Source organism: Physella acuta, unplaced genomic scaffold, assembly GCF_028476545.2.
Source record: "Physella acuta isolate Inbredline_101_S28 unplaced genomic scaffold, ASM2847654v3 ptg001010l, whole genome shotgun sequence".
Classification (NCBI taxonomy): domain Eukaryota; kingdom Metazoa; phylum Mollusca; class Gastropoda; family Physidae; genus Physella; species Physella acuta.
The window spans coordinates 159,992-185,065 of record NW_026732527.1 but is presented as its reverse complement, the minus strand read 5'-3'; the positions used below and the strand labels follow the sequence as shown (position 1 = coordinate 185,065).

General features: G+C 38.4%; 1 protein-coding gene across 1 annotated transcript in view; it reads right to left on the bottom strand.

Annotated features, from left to right (window-relative positions):
* LOC131954540 (uncharacterized) overlaps window positions 1-23,225 on the bottom strand; it is a 43,725-nt gene extending 20,500 nt beyond the window's left edge. Inside the window, exons 1-11 of the mRNA XM_059318302.1 lie at window positions 23,094-23,225; window positions 21,964-22,067; window positions 20,539-20,630; window positions 19,655-19,711; window positions 19,331-19,489; window positions 18,739-18,858; window positions 13,537-13,595; window positions 12,582-12,653; window positions 11,613-11,794; window positions 10,734-10,858; window positions 9,142-9,246 (exon numbers count right to left, since the gene is read on the bottom strand). Coding sequence (XP_059174285.1) covers window positions 9,142-9,246; window positions 10,734-10,858; window positions 11,613-11,794; window positions 12,582-12,653; window positions 13,537-13,595; window positions 18,739-18,858; window positions 19,331-19,489; window positions 19,655-19,711; window positions 20,539-20,630; window positions 21,964-22,067; window positions 23,094-23,208 — 1,190 coding nt within the window. The 5' untranslated portion in view covers window positions 23,209-23,225. The remainder of the gene's footprint in view (window positions 1-9,141; window positions 9,247-10,733; window positions 10,859-11,612; window positions 11,795-12,581; window positions 12,654-13,536; window positions 13,596-18,738; window positions 18,859-19,330; window positions 19,490-19,654; window positions 19,712-20,538; window positions 20,631-21,963; window positions 22,068-23,093) is intronic.
* Window positions 23,226-25,074: the final 1,849 nt, after the last annotated feature.

Here is a 25,074-nt window from a genome sequence, read left to right as displayed (position 1 = left end):
CCCCACTCTCACAGAAGTCCAATTCTATAGACAGGGAAGAGTAGAATTCGGATCCAAATCAATATAAGTTCTCTGAGTACTGATGGGTTCCTAACTCACGTTAGGGAAAGTAAACTTGTGTGGGTATAGTGATGAACACACTATCTCTTCATATGCCGAGGTCACAGAAACAAAATTTTATTTGTTTAGCTTCTACATTAATATTTTTTAGAAAATTATAAAAATATAAACAAAATGTATTTAAACATATATTTTCAGTGGAAGTCAATATGGTAGAATTATAGAACCTTAAAATTAAAAGGTGGTGAAAAAAAAAAAATAATAATAAATAAATAAATAAAACAATGAAAACGAAGTGATTACCTACATAGTCTCAAAAGAAATTTACAAAACTTGAGCTTTGAAACATACTCGACTTTTGAAACTAAAGCAAAAACATAATCAAGGGTATTTAGGGTTAGGGTTAGGGTTAGGGTTAGGGTTAGGGTTAGGTGAACGTTTACTCGCCCTGAGATATGATATCTTAAAAGCGTTTGATGACTTGGAGAAAGTTGAAATAAATTCATAAAATATAAGAAGTCTTTTGTTGTGATATAAGTTGTGTGTAAGTTGTGTGTGTGTGTGTGTGTGTGTGTGTAAATAAACGCCAGCCATAAACACAACAAACAAGTGGAAACCAGGAAGGGGGTAATAACCGCCCCGGCTGTTGACACGTGTTGTATCTCTTTATATTAAGACGAGTAGAATTCGACATCCACCAGGCCTATTCAACAAAGCTTTTATACGGTCAATATGTTTAAACATGACTTTTAAAAAAAAAAATCGATAGTAAAGGCGCGTGAGTTGGATTAGACAATGGGGTAGGGCACCTGCCTTTGTGTATGACGCGAGTAGCGGCACACAAAAGGACATGCTCACACAGACGTCAGACAAAGGGAGAATGAGATTGCAACACACAAAGGGAAGGGGTACCACCTGCTACCACCTCCCCCCACCCGCGTCACCCCCACCCACACCCCCATTGGAGGTGGGGAAATACTATTTTACTATATACTGTTAAAGCTGGACTGTCGTCCAGGTCAATACAAACAACCAACATCTTATCAACAAGTGGACAATTGGTCAATTGGTCAACTGGTCAACAACTGGTCAGTTGGTCAACTGGTAAACAAATGTATAACTTTATTTTAACCGTTAATAAAAGAACTGGTCAATTGGTCAACTACTAGGTACCCTAACCCTCAATACAAACAAATCAATAGGGGAATCCACCTCCACCTCCACCTCTGCCCAACACGTGGTCAGTTGGTCAAGTGGTCAACATACCGATCAAAACAATAACCTACTAGTCAAAATAATCAACAGTTGGTTAATGAACAATCAACAACGGGTTAAAAATAATCAACAGGTGGGCAAAAAACAGGAAGAAAAAGCAACAGGTGGTCGAAAATCAATCAATAACGGTCAAAATATGCAACAGATGGGTAAAAATCAATCAATAACGGTCAAAAAATGCAACAGTTGTCCACTCCACCTCCACCTCAATATGCAACAGTTGTCCACTCCACCTCCACCTCCACCTCCACCACCTCCACCTCAATGATACCCAAAGGGGACCTACTATACTACTAATATTTACATTTAAGTTCAAGGCATTTGATCAGCATAGCGCGAACATATATTATATAAAATAAATAAAAATACTGAATCACTTTTCTAAAACTGCGCATAATATATTTAAAATTGAAACATTTTCTTGATGTATCGCTAATTATAATTACTTATTATATTACTATTATTAATATTATTATATTAAAAGTTCAAATGATACCAATGAAATATATCACATGTTTTACATGACTCAACCTTAGGCATTAATACTACAGCATACACGTTTACTACTTTCTCACATTTATAAACCTCCCATGACTCATAAACAATCACAAATACATTCTTCTCTATTTTGCAATGTACAACTCGCTAAGAAGAACAGCTCAATATAAATCCTTATATAAAAGTATATTTGTTTACTTAGACAACTAGTAGACACCGAAGGAAAAAACTCTTACTGTACTCAAATTCGTTAAACGGGTGTAGATGTAGAAACTCTCGCCATATGGAATCCTCGTAACTCTCTGTATAGATATTAGTTAATCCTTTTGAGGTTGTGATATTCTTACGGGCAGCCTGAAATCAACACTAAAATTCGAGGAGTGAACTAACAGATTCGAGGCGTGAACTAACAGATTCGAAGAGTAAAAAAGATTCGAAGAGTGAACTAACACTAAGATTCGAGGAGTGAACTAACACTAAGATTCGAGGAGTGAACTAACAGATTCGAGGAGTGAACTAACACTAAGATTCAAGGCGTGAACTAACACTAAGATTCGAGGAGTGAACTAACACTAAGATTCGAGGAGTGAACTAACACTAAGATTCGAGGAGTGAACTAACACCAAGATTCGAGGAGTGAACTAACACTAAGATTCGAGGAGTGAATTAACACTAAGGTTCGAGGAGTGAACTAACACTAAGATTCGAGGAGTGAACTAACAGATTCGAGGAGTGAACTAACACTAAGATTCGAGGAGTGAACTAACACTAAGATTCGAGGAGTGAACTAAAACTAAGATTCGAGGAGTGAACTAACAGATTCGAGGAGTGAACTAACAGATTCGAGGAGTGAACTAACACTAAGATTCGAGGAGTGAACTAACAGATTCGAGTCGTGAACTAACAGATTCGAAGAGTGAACTAACAGATTCGAAGAGTGAACTAACACTAAGATTCAAGGCGTGAATTAACACTAAGATTCGAGGATTGAACTAACAGATTCGAGGAGTGAACTAACAGATTCGAGGCGTGAACTAACAGATTCGAAGAGTGAAACAGATTCGAAGAGTGAACTAACACTAAGATTCAAGGCGTGAACTAACACTAAGATTCGAGGAGTGAACTAACAGATTCGAAGAGTGAACTAACACTAAGATTCAAGTAGTGAACTAGCACTAAGATTCGAAGAGTGAACTAACAGATTCGAGGAGTGAACTAACAGATTCGAGGAGTGAACTAACAGATTCGAGGAGTGAACTAACAGATTCGAGGAGTGAACTAACACTAAGATTCAAGGCGTGAACTAACACTAAGATTCGAGGAGTGAACTAACAGATTCGAGGAGTGAACTAACAGATTCGAGGAGTGAACTAACAGATTCGAGGAGTGAACTAACACTAAGATTCGAGGAGTGAACTAACACTAAGATTCGAGGAGTGAACTAACAGATTCGAGGAGTGAACTAACAGATTCGAGGAGTGAACTAACAGATTCGAGGAGTGAACTAACACTAAGATTCGAGGAGTGAACTAACACTAAGATTCGAGGAGTGAACTAACAGATTCGAGGAGTGAACTAACTGATTCGAGGAGTGAACTAACAGATTCGAGGAGTGAACTAACAGATTCGAGGAGTGAACTAACATATTCGAGGAGTGAACTAACACTAAGATTCAAGGCGTGAACTAACACTAAGATTCGAGGAGTGAACTAACAGATTCGAGGAGTGAACTAACAGATTCGAGGAGTGAACTAACAGATTCGAGGAGTGAACTAACAGATTCGAGGAGTGAACTAACACTAAGATTCAAGGCGTGAACTAACACTAAGATTCGAGGAGTGAACTAACAGATTCGAGGAGTGAACTAACAGATTCGAGGAGTGAACTAACAGATTCGAGGAGTGAACTAACAGATTCGAGGAGTGAACTAACAGATTCGAGGAGTGAACTAACACTAAGATTCGAGGATTGAACTAACACTAAGATTCGAGGAGTGAACTAACAGATTTGAGGAGTGAACTAACAGATTCGAGGAGTGAACTAACAGATTCGAGGAGTGAACTAACAGATTCGAGGATTGAAGTAACGCTATAATTTGAGGAGTGAACTAACAGATTCGAGGAGTGAACTAACAGATTCGAGGAGTGAACTAACAGATTCGAGGAGTGAACTAACAGATTCGAGGAGTGAACTAACAGATTCGAGGAGTGAACTAACAGATTCGAGGAGTGAACTAACAGATTCGAGGAGTGAACTAACAGATTCGAGGAGTGAACTAACAGATTCGAGGAGTGAACTAACAGATTCGAGGAGTGAACTAACAGATTCGAGGAGTGAACTAACAGATTCGAGGAGTGAACTAACAGATTCGAGGAGTGAACTAACAGATTCGAGGAGTGAACTAACAGATTCGAGGAGTGAACTAACAGATTCGAGGAGTGAACTAACAGATTCGAGGAGTGAACTAACACTAAGATTCGAGGAGTGAACTAACAGATTCGAGGAGTGAACTAACACTAAGATTCGAGGAGTGAACTAACAGATTCGAGGAGTGAACTAACAGATTCGAGGAGTGAACTAACAGGTTCGAGGAGTGAACTAACACTAAGATTCGAGGAGTGAACTAACAGATTCGAGGAGTGAACTAACAGATTTGAGGAGTGAACTAACAGATTCGAGGAGTGAACTAACAGATTTGAAGAGTGAACTAACAGATTCGAGGAGTGAACTAACAGATTCGAGGAGTGAACTAACAGATTCGAGGAGTGAACTAACAGATTCGAGGAGTGAACTAACACTAAGATTCGAGGAGTGAACTAACACTAAGATTCGAGGAGTGAACTAACAGATTTGAAGAGTGAACTAACAGATTCGAGGAGTGAACTAACAGATTCGAGGAGTGAACTAACAGATTCGAGGAGTGAACTAACAGATTCGAGGAGTGAACTAACAGATTCGAGGAGTGAACTAACACTAAGATTCGAGGAGTGAACTAACACTAAGATTCGAGGAGTGAACTAACAGATTCGAGGAGTGAACTAACACTAAGATTCGAGGAGTGAACTAAAACTAAGATTCGAGGAGTGAACTAACAGATTCGAGGAGTGAACTAAAACTAAGATTCGAGGAGTGAACTAACAGATTCGAGGAGTGAACTAACAGATTCGAGGAGTGAACTAACAGATTCGAGGAGTGAATTAACAGATTCGAGGAGTGAACTAACACTAAGATTCGAGGAGTGAACTAACACTAAGATTCGAGGAGTGAACTAACAGATTCGAGGAGTGAACTAACAGATTCGAGGAGTGAACTAACAGATTCGAGGAGTGAACTAACAGATTCGAGGAGTGAACTAACAGATTCGAGGAGTGAACTAACAGATTCGAGGAGTGAACTAACACTAAGATTCGAGGAGTGAACTAAAACTAAGATTCGAGGAGTGAACTAACAGATTCGAGGAGTGAACTAAAACTAAGATTCGAGGTAGTGAACTAACAGATTCGAGGAGTGAATTAACACTAAGGTTCGAGGAGTGAACTAACACTAAGATTCGAGGAGGGAACTAACAAATTCGAGGAGTGAACTAACAGATTCGAGGAGTGAACTAACACTAAGATTCGAGGAGTGAATTAACACTAAGGTTCGAGGAGTGAACTAAAACTAAGATTCGAGGAGTGAACTAACAGATTCGAGGAGTGAACTAACTGATTCGAGGAGTGAACTAACACTAAGATTCGAGGAATGAACTAACAGATTCGAGGATTGAACTAACAGATTCGAGGAGTGAACTAACAGATTCGAGGAGTGAACTAACACTAAGATTCGAGGAGTGAACTAACAGATTCGAGGAGTGAACTAACAGATTCGAGGTGTGAACTAACAGATTCGAGGAGTGAACTAACACTAAGATTCGAGGAGTGAACTAACAGATTCGAGGAGTGAACTAACAGATTCGAGGAGTGAACTAACAGATTCGAGGAGTGAACTAACAGATTCGAGGAGTGAACTAACACTAAGATTCGAGGAGTGAACTAAAACTAAGATTCGAGGAGTGAACTAACAGATTCGAGGAGTGAACTAACAGATTCGAGGAGTGAACTAACAGATTCGAGGAGTGAACTAACAGATTCGAGGAGTGAACTAACAGATTCGAGGAGTGAACTAACAGATTCGAGGAGTGAACTAACAGATTCGAGGAGTGAACTAAAACTAAGATTCGAGGAGTGAACTAACACTAAGATTCGAGGAGTGAACTAACAGATTCGAGGAGTGAACTAACAGATTCGAGGAGTGAACTAACACTAAGATTCGAGGAGTGAACTAACAGATTCGAGGATTGAACTAACAGATTCGAGGAGTGAACTAACAGATTCGAGGAGTGAACTAACACTAAGATTCGAGGAGTGAACTAACACTAAGATTCGAGGAGTGAACTAAAACTAAGATTCGAGGAGTGAACTAACAGATTCGAGGAGTGAACTAACAGATTCGAGGAGTGAACTAACAGATTCGAGGAGTGAACTAACAGATTCGAGGAGTGAATTAACACTAAGGTTCGAGGAGTGAACTAACACTAAGATTCGAGGAGGGAACTAACAAATTCGAGGAGTGAACTAACAGATTCGAGGAGTGAACTAACACTAAGATTCGAGGAGTGAATTAACACTAAGGTTCGAGGAGTGAACTAAAACTAAGATTCGAGGAGTGAACTAACAGATTCGAGGAGTGAACTAACTGATTCGAGGAGTGAACTAACACTAAGATTCGAGGAATGAACTAACAGATTCGAGGATTGAACTAACAGATTCGAGGAGTGAACTAACAGATTCGAGGAGTGAACTAACAGATTCGAGGAGTGAACTAACTGATTCGAGGAGTGAACTAACAGATTCGAGGAGTGAACTAACTGATTCGAGGAGTGAACTAACACTAAGATTCGAGGAATGAACTAACAGATTCGAGGATTGAACTAACAGATTCGAGGAGTGAACTAACAGATTCGAGGAGTGAACTAACATTACCAATTTTTTCAAAGTTGGAGACCAGATTCGTGGGTCGAGAAAATAAAATAAAAAGAAAAAAGGAAATTGTTTAACTAATAAGCTTTTTTTTTTTAAATCAAACGGACATTTCGTTAGGGCATTGGGTGGTTAAGATGCCTCCTAATTCTAACAGTTGAAGGAGCAAAATCATTCTGAATCTACAGTTGTAATAAATAAAAACCTGCTAAATCTACAGTCATAATAAATAAAAACCTGCTGAATCTACAGTCATAATAAATAAAAACCTTCTGAATCTACAGTCATAATAAATAAAAACCTTCTGAATCTGACAGTCGTAATAACTAAAAAACCTGCTGAATCTGAATAAATGAAAATGTTCCTATTTTGACATTCTTAAAAAACCAAATTTTTAAACTCAGCTTCTAACTAGAAAATTTGGTAATTTATTTTTAAACATTAGACGTTAAAAATCGACTCACATTTTCATCGAATTCAAACGGAAATGCATCGAAGTAATAAACATGCATGTGTTTATTGGTGGAGTCCATAGCCAATTGAAAACATCCAAACTTTACTTGATCCACAGAGTACAGTTTGATCGACGTGCTTCGAATTTCTAAGTTGTAAATAACATACTCTCCCACGGTTTCCGACGGCTCCCTGAAAAGGATAGAATAACACGTGACAGGAAAACGCGTGACAGGAAAACACGTGTCAGGAAAACACGTGACAGGAAAACACGTGTCAGGAAAACACGTGACAGGAAAACACGTGACAGGAAAACACGTGACAGGAAAACACGTGACAGGAAAACACGTAGGAAAACACGTAGGAAAACACGTGACAGGAAAACACGTGACAGGAAAACACGTGACAGGAAAACGCGTGACAGGAAAACACGTGACAGGAAAACACGTGACAGGAAAACACGTGACAGGAAAACACGTGACAGGAAAACACGTGACAGAAAAACACGTGACAGGAAAACACGTGACAGAAAAACACGTGACAGGAAAACACGTGACAGGAAAACACGTGACAGGAAAACGCGTGACAGGAAAACGCGTGACAGGAAAACGCATGACAGGAAAACACGTGACAGGAAAACACGTGACAGGAAAACACGTAGGAAAACACGTGACAGGAAAACACGTAGGAAAACACGTGACAGGAAAACATGTGACAGGAAAACACGTGACAGGAAAACACGTGTCAGGAAAACACGTGACAGGAAAACACGTGACAGGAAAACACGTAGGAAAACACGTGACAGGAAAACACGTAGGAAAACACGTAGGAAAACACGTGACAGGAAAACACGTGACAGGAAAACACGTGACAGGAAAACACGTAGGAAAACACGTGACAGGAAAACACGTGACAGGAAAACAGCAGGAAAACTTGTGGTAGAAAAACACGTGAAAGGAAAACACGCAGGAAAACGTGTGGTAGAAAAACACGTGAAAGGAAAATGTTAGCAAACAAAAAATCCTAAGAAAACATATCATACGAAAGCACGTAAGAGGAAAACACCAGATCTCAGGGACTAAACAGTGTTTAGCCTGCGAGGTGAAACTTGTGGGTGGTGCGACACTGCAGGGTTTAACCAGGGTTCGCGTGACGTTTTCCGCATGTGCGAAGTGAGCGAAGAGGTGGTTGGGTGTCTCTCTCAAAAACACATACAAAACAAAAGCACATGTATGCACATACAGAAACATATTTTACATTCTTTCATCCACGCATTCGAAAATGGTGTCATTCGTTATAAGTTATATATCAACTCGTCCGTTTCTTCAATTGTTCAATATTTTAGTGGTTAAACGTTGATTTTTTTAAAAAAATCCTTTACTCATTCATTTATATATATATATATATATATATATATATATATATATATATATATATATATATATATATATATATATATATATATATATATATATATATATATATATATATATATATATATATTTATATATATATATATATATATATATATATATATATATATATATATATATAGATTTGGCATTCGTTCATTTGGTATTTTGTTTATTAATTCATTTTTGCAATGTTTCATTTGTTCCTTTTAATTTCCTTTCATTAAATTTAGATTACAGTATGCAAGTGTGGTATTAAGTATATATTCGTGATTGTATATTCGTGTTTGCGTATTCGCGTAACTGTTTAAAGGATCTTGTTTGTTCTTTGACGTGTGTTTTTAAACTGGTGAAAATTGTGGATTTTACCTTTTCCCATAGATTCTTGAATGTATGAAACACCGATCAAATGTTGAGATACTTACGGAGTCACCAAAGCTCTCCCGTCCAAATTTATCTTCCCGGAGTCGACTTTCTTGTGTATCAGGGTGATGAGATTCTTGGCCCAGTTAGGCAACCCAAATGGAACTCTGAAAGACATCTCAAAATCCAGTTGTCCTTTTATAGACGTTCTTATATACAGTATCTGACCGTCTTCTATGGTGATCAATGTTCAATTGGCATAAATATATCTTGGATATGTGCTTGTGTTTTTGAGAATTTTGTTTGTTTGTCTGGTATAACGTTTGCGTGGTTGTGTGTGATTATCTGTGTTTGAGTGTGGTTGTGTGTGTTTAAGTGTGGTTGTCTGTGTTTGAGTGTGGTTGTGTGCGGTTGTGTGTGTGTTTAAGTGTGTTTGCGTGTGTTTGAGTGTGGTTGTGTGCGGTTGTGTGTGTTTAAGTGTGGTTGTCTGTGTTTGTGTGTGGTTGTGTGTTTGAGTGTGGTTATGTGTGTTTGAGTGTGTTTGTGTGTGTTTGAGTGTGGTTGTGTGCGGTTGTGTGTGTTTAAGTGTGTTTGCGTGTGTTTGAGTGTGGTTATGTGCGGTTGTGTGTGTTTAAGTGGTATTGTCTGTGTTTGTGTGTGGTTGTGCGTTTGAGTGGGGTTGTGTGTGTTTGAGTGTGTTTGTGTGTGTTTGAGTGTGGTTGTGTGCGGTTGTGTGTGTTTAAGTGTGGTTGTGTGTGTTTGAGTGTCGATGTAAACCCTAGCTAAGCCTAGTGATCATTAGACCTGACTATTAGCAATGCTAAATACGTGCTGTCACTAGCTAGCGCAAGCTGATTATTGCATGCAATTCTTTGCCTTTTGATTTGATTATTGCTTGTAATACTTTGTCCTGTGATTATTGCATGTAATACTTTCTCCTGTGATTTCATTATTACATGTAATACTTTGTCCTTTGATTTGATTATTGCATGTAATATTTTGCCCTGTCCGCGACTTAGTTTCACTTTGTTACTGTCGATTATCACATTTATTTAATATATCCCCGCTAGAGAAGTAGCTCAGACCCTCTTACCAGTTTAATTACATAATTACCGATTATTACACATTCTACTGCCCTAGTATCGAGTCCACGGAACAGTATAGTACATATCAGTGATAAAATATGTTCTATTACTTAATATATTACAGGTAGGTAATGGCCACGCAGAATATCGATACCATTAGAAACAAACCATATTGTTTGAATAGATTTGTGATTATCATCTGCACTGAGGCAGAACTATCTAACTTCTGATGACAATTGTGACACCTACATACGACTACTATACCTACATTTAAAAGAGTAGTGCCATCTTTAGACTGCAATACCTACATGTAAAACTGTAACGCCTACATACGACTACTATACCTACATTTAAAAGAGTAGTGCCATCTTTAGACTACAATACCTACATGTAAAACTGTAACACCTACATACGAATACTATACCTACATTTAAAAGAGTAGTGCCATCTTTAGACTACAATAAATACATATAAAATTGTAACACCTACATTAGACTACAATACTTACATATAAAACTGCAAGACCACCATAAGACTACAATCCCTACATCTAAAAGTGTAATACCTACATTAGAATGTAGCTAGTTTTGAAGCGTTCTAGCGGCACCATATTCGAGAGTTGATCATCAGATTGTGAGGCGAAGATGACGATAACATCCTTTTCACTGACGATTGCCAGGGCTGACTTTTCAATCTACATGACATGGAGATGTCAGTCGTCACACATGTCAGCGTGACCCGGTCAGTATATGTCATTTAATATACATGTCATTTAACATACATGTCAGAGAAACATTCGTTGTATTGAAATAAAACTTACAAATATCATGCGATACCCACACCCGAGGTATGTTTCTAGGATAAGATATTGTGTCTGAGTTCATGAAATTACATCTCGTTAACCACATCTTAGAGGAAGCCAATTAGAAACTGGTCATGTATTCAAATGAAACCTCAAACAGAGGCGTAGCGAGGGGGGGGCGGGCGTGGGAGGACATATGTCCCCGGGCGCCGACCTTAGGGGGCGCCAAAATGGGGTGGAGAAGCAAATCGAAAGTTCGAGGGGGTGCACATCTAAAGTAAGGGGTGGGGGGGTGCAAATAAAAGTTCGAGGGGGGTGCAAGTCGAAAGTTTGACGGGGGGGGTGCAAATCGAAAGTTCGAGGGGGTGTGCAAATGGAAAGTTTGAGGGGGTGCAAATCGAAAGTTTGACGGGGGGGGGGGGTGCAAATCGAAAGTTCGAGGGGGTGTGCAAATGGAAAGTTTGAGGGGGGGGGGAGGGTGCAAATCGAAAGTTCGAGGGGGTGCAAATCGAAAGTTTGACGGGGGGGGGGGGTACAAATCGAAATTCGAGGGGGGGGTGCAAAGTTTGTCCCCGGTCGCCGGAAAGGGTCGCTACGCCTCTGACCTCAAACGTCTAGTTAACGATAAAAAACCAATGTGACTAACCTTCACCTCGTGGCGATTCCCAATCTCGTGCAGTATGACGGGCTCTCCTTTCCCTTTGGTCACGATGTCCAGTTTGGTTTCAAGTTCCTGCGAGACGATGTAGTACTTTCCCCCGCCGGCGTTCTGACCAAATCGGTACGTAAGATACTTCTTGCCAGATAGTTTATCTGGGACTGCATGCTCTGCGAGGGAAGGTCACGTGTGCATGTCGGTAACAGGACAAACTCTTCAAAAATCTTTCTTACCTCCTCGTTAGTTTATACGTAGGTAATGCAGAGTTACTTTTAATTAATTTGCAATTTAGTTTTCATGATTTAGTTTTAAGTCTGAAAATCTTCACTTATTTTTTTAAATTTAAAAATGTTAAAGTTTTTCTTTTTTTTTTTGTAAACTTTATCCAAGTGATAAAGTTGTTTATAAAATGTATCAACTTATTTTGTATTAGACTAAACTGTGCAGCCTGCTGTTAACATTTGAGGTCTAGATCAGTCAGTCTCTATCAGACAGAAAAAAAGTCTACCAATCAGTAGCTTCCGCTTTAAAAGTTAGGAACGAACTCGGCATTTTTAAAAATGTTACTAAACTACAGCTCACAGTGGTAGAGATTCTTCCAGGCATCTCTTCGGGAAAGTCTACCTCCCCCCCCCCCTCCCGAACGAGATGGAATTTATATAGTAAACATATACTTTTACTAGTGTCCGCCCCCCCCCCCCCCCCGAAAATATCTAGTGCCTCCACACCCCCCCCCCCCCCCGCCCCCACGGAGAAAAAAAGTCTGCAAGAAACATTGAGAACTAGATCCCCTAAACTACAGCCCACAGTTAAAAAAATAAACTGTAAACAGATCTTCTAAATTAATTTACTCGTTAAAACAAACTGGGAAACCAAATATAACACTTTCCTGTTTAAAAATTCTTTAGGAATGGATTAAGCAAGTCACAACTCCCCGTTAAAAAATCAGCTGTTTACCTGAAGAGTACTGCTTTGGTGGTCTGGTTAGGTACATCACACCGAATTTATCTGCTGCCTCTAACACGGCACCTACACCAGTGAGTACACATCAACAACACGAGGCTTAGCACACAGTTATTTGACTCGTAAGTCAATGAGTTAACAGGTTTTAAACGATCCTTTCTGGCGGTAAACAGAGGGGGGAAGAGGATGGCAGGAAAAGATAAAGAGATATACAGAGAAAAATTGGAGAGACGGAGAGAGAGAAAGACGAATATATAAAGAAAACTAAGAGAAATGAGGAACCGAGTTAGAGGAGAGAAAGGGAGAAAGGAAAGAGAGATGGTGTAATGTTGTTGGGCGGGATGTGGGTTGTGCTCATGTGTGTAGGTAAGCCGTAGCCTGGCCAATGCAGTTTGGGGTGTTACTTAAATAATGCTTTCTTATGGAAAGGTAAAGAAGGCTATCCATAGTACTGTTCACAATTTTTTTTTCAAGGTCGAGGTCACAGAACTCTACTTCATCTACCACACGGCCCGGCAAAAGGGAAATTTACTTTTACTTTCTTATATAAGAGGGATGGCGTTTATGCTAGACTGCTGACCCGGAAGTCCCCAGTTCGAATCCAGGTTCAGGTCAGTTGAACGTCCCTGAGTCCGTCCAGCTCTAATCGGTACCCAACTCACGTAAGGGAAAGTAGTGGATGCATCATACTGACCAAATTATCCTCTTATATGCCGATGTCACAGAAACAGGTGAACTCTACTTCACTTGTTCCTTGGACAATCAGTTGGAAAGGTAACTTAACATTTTAGCCTACTTGTTTTTAGATAGGAAGAGCTACAGTGAGAAAAACAGATAAATAAAACGGGGAAAGATGGAGATTTAGGGAGAGAGAGAGAGAGAGAGAGAGAGAGAGAGAGAGAGAGAGAGTTAGAGACTCATGAAAATGATCCAAGGATTCCTTACGTACCTTGGCAGGGCAATGTAGCGTGATAGTTGCCGTACAGTGGTATCAGGAGATGGTTGTACCTGTTGGTGGTTATAACACTCATTTTGTGCTCTCTTATAACAGTCATTAGGTGCTCTCTTATAACACACATTGGGTGCTCTCTTAAAACACTCATTGGGTGCTCTCTTATAACACTCATTGGGTGCTCTCTTATAACACTCATTGGGTGCTCTCTTATAACACTCATTGGGTGCTCTCTTATAACAGTCATTAGGTGCTCTCTTATAACACACATTGGGTGCTCTCTTATAACACTCATTGGGTGCTCTCTTATAACACTCATTGGGTGCTCTCTTATAACACTCATTGGGTGCTCTCTTATAATAGTCATTTTGTGCTCTCTTATAACACTCATTGGGTGCTCTCTTATAACACACATTGGGTGTTCTCTTATAACACTCATTTTGTGCTCTCTTATAACACTCATTAGGTGCTCTCTTATAACACACATTGGGTGTTCTCTTATAACACACATTGGGTGTTCTCTTATAACACTCATTGGGTGCTCTCTTATATAACTCATTGGGTGTTCTCTTATAACACTCATTGGGTGTTCTCTTATAACACTCATTGTGTGCTCTCTTATAACACTCATTTTGTGCTCTCTTATAACACTCATTGGGTGCTCTCTTATAACACTCATTGGGTGCTCTCTTATAACACTCATTGGGTGCTCTCTTATAACACTCATTTTGTGCTCTCTTATAACACTCATTGGGTGCTCTCTTATAACACTCATTGGGTGCTCTCTTATAACACTCATTGGGTGCTCTCTTATAACACTCATTGTGTGCTCTCTTATAATACTCATTGGGTGCTCTCTTATAACACTCATTGGGTGCTCTCTTATAACACTTATTGGTGCTATCTTATAACACTCATTTTGTGCTCTCTTATAACACTCATTGGGTGCTCTCTTATAACACTCATTGGGTGCTCTCTTATAACACTCATTGGGTGCTCTCTTATAACACTCATTGGGTGCTCTCTTATAACACTCATTGGGTGCTCTCTTATAACACTTATTGGTGCTATCTTATAACACTCATTTTGTGCTCTCTTATAACACTCATTGGGTGCTCTCTTATAACACTCATTGGGTGCTCTCTTATAACACTTATTGGTTCTCTCTTATAACACTCATTGGGTGCTCTCTTATAACACTCATTGGGTGCTCTCTTATAACACTCATTGGGTGCTCTCTTATAACACTCATTGGGTGCTCTCTTATAACACTCATTGGGTGCTCTCTTATAACAGTCATTTGGTGCTCTCTTATAACACACATTGGGTGCTCTCTTATAACACACATTGATTCTCTCTTATAACACTCATTGGGTGCTCTCTTATATAAGTCATTGGGTACTCTCTTATAACACTCATTGGTTGCTCTCTTATAACACTCATTGGGTGCTCTCTTATAACACTTTTTTTGTGCTCTCTTATAACACTCATTGGGTGCTCTCTTATAACACTCATTGGGTGCTCTCTTATAACACTCATTGGGTGCTCTCTTATAACACTCATTGGGTGCTCTCTTATAACACTCATTGGGTGCTCTCTTATAACACTCATTGGGTGCTCTCTTATAACACACATTGGGTGCTCTCTTATAACACTCATTTTGTGCTCTCTTATAACACTCATTGGGTGCTCTCTTATAACACTCATTGGGTGCTGTCTTATAACACTCATTGGTTCTCTCTTATAACACTCATTGTGTGCTCTCTTATATAAGTCATTGGGTACTCTCTTATAACACTCATTGGGTGCTCTCTTATAACACTCATTGGGTGCTCTCTTATAACACTCATTGGGTGCTCTCTTATAATACTTATTGGTGCTATCTTATAACACTCATTTTGTGCTCTCTTATAACACTCATTGGGTGCTCTCTTATAACACTCATTTTGTATTTCTTATAACACTCATTGGTTCTCTCTTATAACACTCATTTTGTGCTCTCTTATAACACTCATTGGGTGCTCTCTTATAACACTCATTTTGTGTTCTCTTATAACACTCATTGGTTCTCTCTTATAACACTCATTTTGTGCTCTCTTATAACACTCATTGGGTGCTTTCTTATAACACTCATTGGGTGCTCTCTTATAACACTCATTGGGTGCTCTCTTATAACACTCATTGGGTGCTCTCTTATAACACTCATTGGGTGTTCTCTTATAACACTCATTGGGTGCTCTCTTATAACACTCATTGGATGCTCTCTTATAACACTCATTGGGTGCTCTCTTATAACACTCATTGGGTGCTCTCTTATAACACTCATTGGGTGCTCTCTTATAACACTTATTGGTGCTCTCTTATAACACTCATTTTGTGCTCTCTTATAACACTCATTGGTTCTCTCTTATAACACTCATTGTGTGCTCTCTTATAATACTCATTGGGCGCTCTCTTATAACACTCATTGGGTGCTCTCTTATAACACTCATTGGTTCTCTCTTATAACACTCATTGTGTGCTCTCTTATAACACTCATTGGGTGCTCTCTTATAACACTCATTGGGTGTTCTCTTATAACACGCATTGGGTGCTCTCTTATAACACTCATTGGGTGCTCTCTTATAACACTCATTGGGTGTTCTCTTATAACACACATTGGGTGCTCTCTTATAACACTCATTGGTTCTCTCTTATAACACTCATTTTGTGTTCTCGTATAACACTCATTGGGTGCTCTCTTATAACACTCATTGGTTTTCTCTTATAACACTCATTGGGTGCTCTCTTATAACACTCATTGGGTGCTCTCTTATAACACTCATTGGTTTTCTCTTATAACACTCATTGGGTGCTCTCTTATAACACTCATTTTGTGCTCTCTTATAACACTTATTGGGTGCTCTCTCTTATAACACTCATTGGGTGCTCTCTTATAACACTCATTGGGTGTTCTCTTATAACACTCATTGGTTCTCTCTTATAACACTCATTTTGTGTTCTCGTATAACACTCATTGGGTGCTCTATTATAACACACATTGGGTGCTCTCTTATAACACTCATTTTGTGCTCTCTTATAACACTCATTGGGTGCTCTCTTATAACACTCATTGGGTGCTCTCTTATAACACTCATTGGGTGCTCTCTTATAACACACATTGGGTGCTCTCTTATAACACTCATTTTGTGCTCTCTTATAACACTCATTGGGTGCTCTCTTATAACACTCATTGGGTGCTCTCTTATAACACTCATTGGTTCTCTCTTATAACACTCATTGGGTGCTCTCTTATATAAGTCATTGGGTACTCTCTTATAACACTCATTGTGTGCTCTCTTATAATACTCATTGGGCGCTCTCTTATAACACTCATTGTGTGCTCTCTTATAACACTCATTGGGTGCTCTCTTATAACACTCATTGGGTGTTCTCTTATAACACTCATTGGGTGCTCTCTTATAACACTTATTGGGTGCTCTCTCTTATAACACTCATTGGGTGTTCTCTTATAACACACATTGGGTGCTCTCTTATAACACTCATTGGTTCTCTCTTATAACACTCATTTTGTGTTCTCGTATAACACTCATTGGGTGCTCTCTTATAACACTCATTGGTTTTCTCTTATAACACTCATTGGGTGCTCTCTTATAACACTTATTGGGTGCTCTCTTATAACACTCATTGGTTTTCTCTTATAACACTCATTGGGTGCTCTCTTATAACACTCATTTTGTGCTCTCTTATAACACTCATTGGGTGCTCTCTTATAACACTCATTGGGTGCTCTCTTATAACACTCATTTTGTGCTCTCTTATAACACTTATTGGGTGCTCTCTCTTATAACACTCATTGGGTGCTCTCTTATAACACTCATTGGGTGTTCTCTTATAACACTCATTGGTTCTCTCTTATAACACTCATTTTGTGTTCTCGTATAACACTCATTGGGTGCTCTATTATAACACTCATTGGGTGCTCTCTTATAACACTCATTGGGTGCTCTCTTATAACACTCATTTTGTGCTCTCTTATAACACTCATTGGGTGCTCTCTTATAACACTCATTGGGTGCTCTCTTATAACACTCATTGGGTGCTCTCTTATAACACTCATTGGTTCTCTCTTATAACACTCATTGGTTCTCTCTTATAACACTCATTGGTTTTCTCTTATAACACTCATTGGGTGCTCTCTTATAACACTCATTTTGTGCTCTCTTATAACACTTATTGGGTGCTCTCTCTTATAACACTCATTGTGTGCTCTCTTATAACACTCATTGGGTGCTCTCTTATAACACTCATTGGGTGCTCTCTTATAGCAGTGTATTGTACTGAAAAATCAGACCCAAGTGTCATTTGAGCAATAGTACGCAATATTTTGTTTGTCAGACCAATGTTTGCTTGCTATCACAACATTTTCAGTTCCCAACTTTAAAAAAAAAACATTTACCTAATCGCGGTCCTTAAAATTAAGAACAAAATTTCTGTTGAAAAAATGGCCGATTTCTCTTTTCATGCTGTAGGAATTATTGAAATGACTATTTTTCTTTAACAAATATTTAAATGACCATTTTCTTTGTTACTGATGCAAAAAAATTTTCTTCTTCTCTTTGCGTTTGAAAGTTTGATTCTATAACAGCCGTTGAAATTATTATTTTTCGCGCTAGTTTTATAGTCATTTTTCTAAGACGTGGGATCATACTGTGCTGTGTTTTAGGCACGACTCCTGGGGTTAGGGGTGGGGGTATACCTTCTCTCGCGCTCCTTCCCCCCCCCCCTACCTCCCTTACTTGAGAGAAGTAAATATTGGAAATATATAGGCTATAAACTTGTGTCCTTCCCTTTCTGGAAGTCTCATGTACACGTTGAAGGTTTGAACCCGACCGCAACATTTGAAGCGGAGTGTTCTAAGCGGGCTGTATATAAAACGAGATATAATACTTGCTCGAGTTTAACAAAAGTTTGATGGTTGCCAAACTATTTCCGACACTTTTATTTACCATCAATTATATTACAAAGATCATGGCAATGTTAAAACAATACTAGAATATGCTTTCAACGGCATTAAAAAATGAGATAAACCTAATTTACTTAATCAAAGATAAGCATTGTGTGAAAAAATGTGTAGATTTCACGAGCGACTTAACATGTCCGGATTTGTTAAAAAGTAAAATGCAACGTTGTACCCACGTCTTCAATATGACTTCTGTAGTCAGCTTGGTATACTCAATCGAATCGTTATTGGCGTAGTGTCTCTCGATTTTTAAGGTCAGGTGCTTGATTGTTAGCACTAGCACTGAAGGTTTTCCACTGAAATGAGTGCCACAATACAATGTGTAAAAAAATTATCCAATAGAAAACTCAGATTGCATTCCTTAAAATACATGGCTAAATATTTATTGTATTTATTAATTCATATTTAAAAATAAATTAATTTGTGTTGTGAGGTAGTGTTCTTTAATTCGATTATACGTTTGATTCGATATTTGTATGTATTTATTCATTGATTCATTTTATATGTACACACACATATATGTATATAAAGTATATATATATATATATATATGTATATATATATATGTTTATATATATACATACGTATATATATATATATATATATATATATATATATATATATATATATATATATATATATATAAATGTACCAACTTGGGAACAGAACAAAACTAAACACACAGCGCAAACACAAACACAAATGAAAACATAAATACAACACAAATACAAACACAGAAGAAAAGGCAAACACAATGCAAATACTTACACAAGGGCGATGACTGTGTACATATGACCCCAGTCGGTGTAGAAGAGGGGCCGCACTACGTCACGTATCTTGTCGTTCGTCAACAAGACCAGCACCATATGGAAAGCGGTGTCTGATTTAAAGCACACTGTAAAGTAGTCTGTTTGCTCGAATATGTCGCTAAAGTAAGAGAAAACACGACATTGTCTGATTTAAAGCACACTGTAAAGTAGTCTGTTTGCTCGAATATGTCACTAAAGTAAGAGAAAACACGACATAGTCATATGTAAAGCACACTGTAAAGTAGTCTGTTTGCTCGAATATGTCGCTAAAGTAAGAGAAAACACGACATTGTCTGATTTAAAGCACACTGTAAAGTAGTCTGTTTGCTCGAATATGTCGCTAAAGTAAGAGAAAACACGGCAGAATTTGAAGGAACTGCTTGTAAGACTTACAACTAAATGATGAGAAAAATGTGTTTGTAATAGTTTTATGTTGGCATACAGAGAGACAGGCAGACAGACAGGCAGGCAGGCAGACAGACAGGCAAGTAGGCAGGCAGGCAGACAGACAGACAGGCAGACAGACAGACAGACAGACAGACAGACAGACAGACAGACAGACAGACAGACAGACAGACAGACAGACAGACAGACAGACAGACAGACAGACAGACAGACAGACAGACAGACAGACAGACAGACAAGTAGGCAGGCAGGCAGGCAGGCAGACAAACAGACAGGCAGGTAAGCATGTAGGCTGGAAGGAAGGAAATCAGGCAGACAGACAAACAGACAGACAGACAGACAGGCAGACAACAGGCATACAGGCATTTAGGCAGGCAGGCAAGCATGTAGGCTGGAAGGAAGGAAATCAGACAGACAGACAGACAGACAGACAGACAGACAGACAAACAGACAGACAGACAGGCAGGCCGACAGACAGGCATACAGGGAAGTAGGCAGGCAGGCAGGCTGGTAAGCATGTAGGCTGAAAGAAAGGAAAGCAGGTAGACAGTCAGACAGACAGACAGACAGGCAGACCAGACCAGACAAGGCAGGCAGGTAAGCATGTAGGCAGGAAGGAAGGAAAGCAGGTAGGCAGCGAGATAGACAGACAGAGTAAACACACAGACCAGACAGACAGCTATGCCATAGTTTGTTTATCGAGAGAGTTTATCTCTTTTCTTGATAAGATGTAATGTGTCTTTAAAATCGCGCGATATTTACTTGTTTGGCAGGACAAACCCCTTCACGGTAGATTCTTCTAAAGGAACGGAGACAGTCAAAGATGGAACTTCTGATAGAACGTGGTACTCTACCTGCAATACATATGGTACACTATAACATTCATTTTACAGACATGCAGTTGCATCTCCGGTTACTGGATAAGGCTCAAAGCTGAAACACGTTTATTATAGAATCGAATGCTTCTATATAACACATTGTCCCACGTATAATACGGTAAACAAGTAATCACGGTAGTACAATTATCCACAGACACGCATACACACAGACAAGTCTGCCAACTGTGTTTTTCGACTAACTATGTTTAAATGTCAAGATTGGACAGAATTTCGAGATTGTACTAAATTTCGATTTCTTTGTTGTTTATTCTCTTTAGCACGACTATAATACTTTTCTATACTCCGTATGCGAGAAACTTAAAATATCGTTACAGAAATGAATAATTATCATTAAAAAAGTTTTTAAAAACCCACGTTTTCTGATTGAACTAAAAAGTAGAAAATAAATGCTATACATCACAATAATGCAAGCGATCGCTCTACTATAAGCGATGAAAAACGTGGGGCGCCGAAGTAAAAGTTTTTTATCGGTCATTGTTAATATAAGATGTAAAAGTTATATTACTATTCATTAGATAATACTATTGACTTTTATTAGGGAGCTTGTAGAGAGTCAACAGTATTAGAAACTAAGAAAATCACGGCGCCCCACGTTTTTCATCGCTTATAGTAGAGTGAGCGCTTGCATTATTGTGATGTATAGCATTTATTTTCTACTTTTTAGTTCAATCAGAAAACGTGGGTTTTTAAAAACTTTTTTTAATGATAATTATTTTCTACTTTTTAGTCTTTGTCTGTTTGCATTCAAATCTTGCTATCAATTTGATCTTCTCGCATTCACTTTTTTTTGGGGGGGTAAACGAAGACAACTCGTAAAAAACACGTGCCTTTTCCAATCGAAGTTTCTTCTGTGTTAGATTTGCATAGGTTTGTACACAAACACCGCGTGACCACTACTCAGTAAGCCAAAAGAGGGAGAGTACCGAACCTTGTTTTCATCAAATTACAATTACTGGGTTATGTCCCTTTTTCCCACGTTTTTTGTACAAATATATAGGGGTCTAAAATGATCAATAAAATGTTTCCATGGATCAATTTAGTAATAAAAACAATTGAATATTCTATTGTCATCGGAAACAAAGCTTCCCTGAAAATTTCAGCGCGCTAGCTAACTGGGAAGTGCCCGAAATTTCGATCGCAAGATTTGATTGGAGAACCAAACAAACAAACAGACGCGAAAGCAAGTTAAAGAAAACGTGGGAAAAATAACGAGCGCTGAAATTGATTCAGGCTGGTACGTTATCTCCCCTACAACATTAACCCACCTTCCAGGGGAAATAATACTCACGTCAACAGTAGCTTTCACGGCAGAGATCAATGTAGCAGACATCTTGATGTCGGCTCTACTGGGGCTAGGTCCCCAATAGAAGTAAAGCCATGGTGTTAAGTGCCCTAAAACATGAAAGCATGTCGGCCTACAAAATCTCATTGTTACTTATGTTATTATTCCACGATAACATATTAAAATTTTCATAACACCTAGATTTTTAAATAAAGTTAGAGTTAACGTATGAATGTTATGACTCATAAAACCTAGATTTTCAAATAACAATGTAAAAGTAAATACTACCATTCAATCGTATTATAAACGATCCAACACAAAAAAAAAAAAAAAAAAAAAAAAAAAAAAAAAGTAAATATAAGGAAAAAAAATTGAACATAAGAATGGCATGGCTGCTTAACCTATGCAGTTCAGCTGTGGTTAGACCACTTTTGTCAAACCTTTGTCCCATAGAAATCTCTTTCATTATGGCGGCTTCTTTTTGGACAGAGCATGACAGTGGCTATAGGTTGTGAAGTTAATGGGAACACGGTTTCTTCACGTTTTTCTGGGACTGTTTCGTCAAAGTTCTGATACAATGATTCATTTAAGATTTCAATTCGTCAAGTTTAATGCTGCCTGATTTGTCAAAGGCCTTGGAAATTAGAAATTCGTCCAGCTTTCTGGTTTTTGATAGTTTCTAAAAAGCAGGACAGAGGACTGCTGATATCTTTGGTTGGCGTCCCATACCCCAGCAGGACTCTCGAGATCTTTGGTTGGCGGCCCATAACCCAGAAGGACTCTCGAGATCTTTGGTTGGCGGCCCGTATCCCAGTAGGATAATTTCGTAAAATACGCGCCGATATGATACTTGGTCTAGAGATATATACCAAGGAATGTCGCTGTGTATGTTGTTTAGGTTTATGGTTAGTGTTGGTGTCGAATAGTGTTCGTCCAAGTGTTAGGGATTGGTGTAAGGCTAAGGTTTCGAAAAATGTGTAATGCAAGAAATAGATTAGATTGAGATTCTAATACACAAAGAATTCCTCAATTATTTTATACTTTTGATTTAGAAATATGTTACATAAATAACAATCGATATAACGATACATTTAGAACTTGTATCGTGACATACACTCGTTACACATATATTTTACCTGCAATGCAAGTGTTAGACAGTATCCAAAAGTGTAGGACTAACCAAATCATTTCAGTGTCCTTTGACTTCAATCTCATGGTGTTCATATAGTCTACAACCACTGTGAGAAACATACATTTGTTTACAATCCTCTGTCAATCTATATCAGGCAGGCACGCTCGCTGCCATGTTGGAAAGTAAAACAGATGCACACGTCTTGTTTGCGTTCACTTTGCTGCAAAAATCAATTTCTTTTTCGACTTTGGTGCGCAGTTTTGGTTACTTTCAGCAGTTTGTTAGAAAGCTGAAATCACCAGAACATCTTGTTACCTTCTTGAGATGGACATAAAACTAAAATCAAGATTTTCAGTAAGACGGACGAAATTATATATATATATATATATATATATATATATATATATATATATATATATATATATATATATATATATATATATAATATGAATGTATAAGATCCTCAGCCAAAATAGAAGAATGGAAATAAATTATTATTTATAAACAAAAAGTATCTATATTTTACTTGTCTTCCCCACACCCCCAAGTTCAAGTACACTCTGGAAGTTCAAGAAAATACCATCTCTAGAGAAGCATGCCTGAAGTACATCCTGTTAATACGTTTTGTCCTGTTGTAGTAAAGATTTTATCTACATATAGTATGATGTCCTTCTTAATAATAGATTACAGATGGGCATACTATTATATGTCCTTATTTACAGAGTTTCTTCCAGGCATCTCTTCGGGGGGGGGGGGGGGGGGGGGGGGGGCTTTGCCCCCCCACGAAAAATATTTACCGCCCCCATCCCCCCCCGAACGAAATGAAATTTATGTAATTTTTATAGAAAATATATACTTTTAACAGTGCCCGCCCCCCCCCCCCCCCCGGAGAAAGTCTACCACCCCCCCCGAAAATTTCAAGTGCCCCCCCCCCCCCCCCGGAGAAAAAAGTCTGGAAGAAACACAGCTTATTTAATATAGAGAAGTATAGATAATATGGGCATTTATTATTCTCTGTCCTGCTGAAATACATGTATACATATATATATATATATATATATATATATATATATATATATATATATATATATATATATATATATATATATATATATACGTTTAATAGCATTGTATATTAATCTCCTGCTGAAGTATAGATTCTAACATGGTATATTATTCTCTGTCCTTCGAAATAGATAATATAGCATTATTTATTGGACTCAGCCGAGCTGTAATAGTCTATGCATTATAAAGGTATAAAGGTATATATAATTCAATGTTTATTCTGAATAAGTCTACAGATTATATCGGCCATCTATATATATAATTCTCTTCTGGGAGCCGCTAGAAAACAAGCTGCAAACGCGCTCCCTACCTCCCCACCCCTACATGGTTTTAGTGAGCTGTGTTCACTCTAAATGTTGACAAGCAGAGCCAACGATTTTAAACGTAGGGGGGGGGGAGGAGGAAGGGGGGGGGGGGGGGGTTTATGGTCCTTAACGAGCTACTTATAGTGTTTTAAAGAAATATTTACAGTGGCAGCGTTGGTACTGTCGAATTCACAAATTATGAATTACTGAAAAGTAGAAAAAACAACAACTAAATAGCGGCGTATGTTATGCCGCGGGCCGGCTCGTAGTTAATAATGCTGAACCACAACAGAAGAGTAATTTACAATGCACGCCCAAGCGGAAATCACGGAATCCAAAGCCACGCGAATTCTTATAAAAGCAGGAAGTAATCATTCTAAGATGGCGGAGTTGTAAATAAAGCTAAAACTAATATTTAAAATGTTTTCATTTGTTCGATGTACAATTTTTCTTTGCCTGTATTATTCTGTTTTTAATGCAAGACTCGGTAGGTTACCATTAAGTTCCTAGTATTTGTTTTTTTAAAGTTATGTAGATCTAGTCGGTGTCACTTTTAAATGAATTTTTCGACCCCTGTTTTAGATAGAACAGAATAAGATCTAATCTAGAATAGAT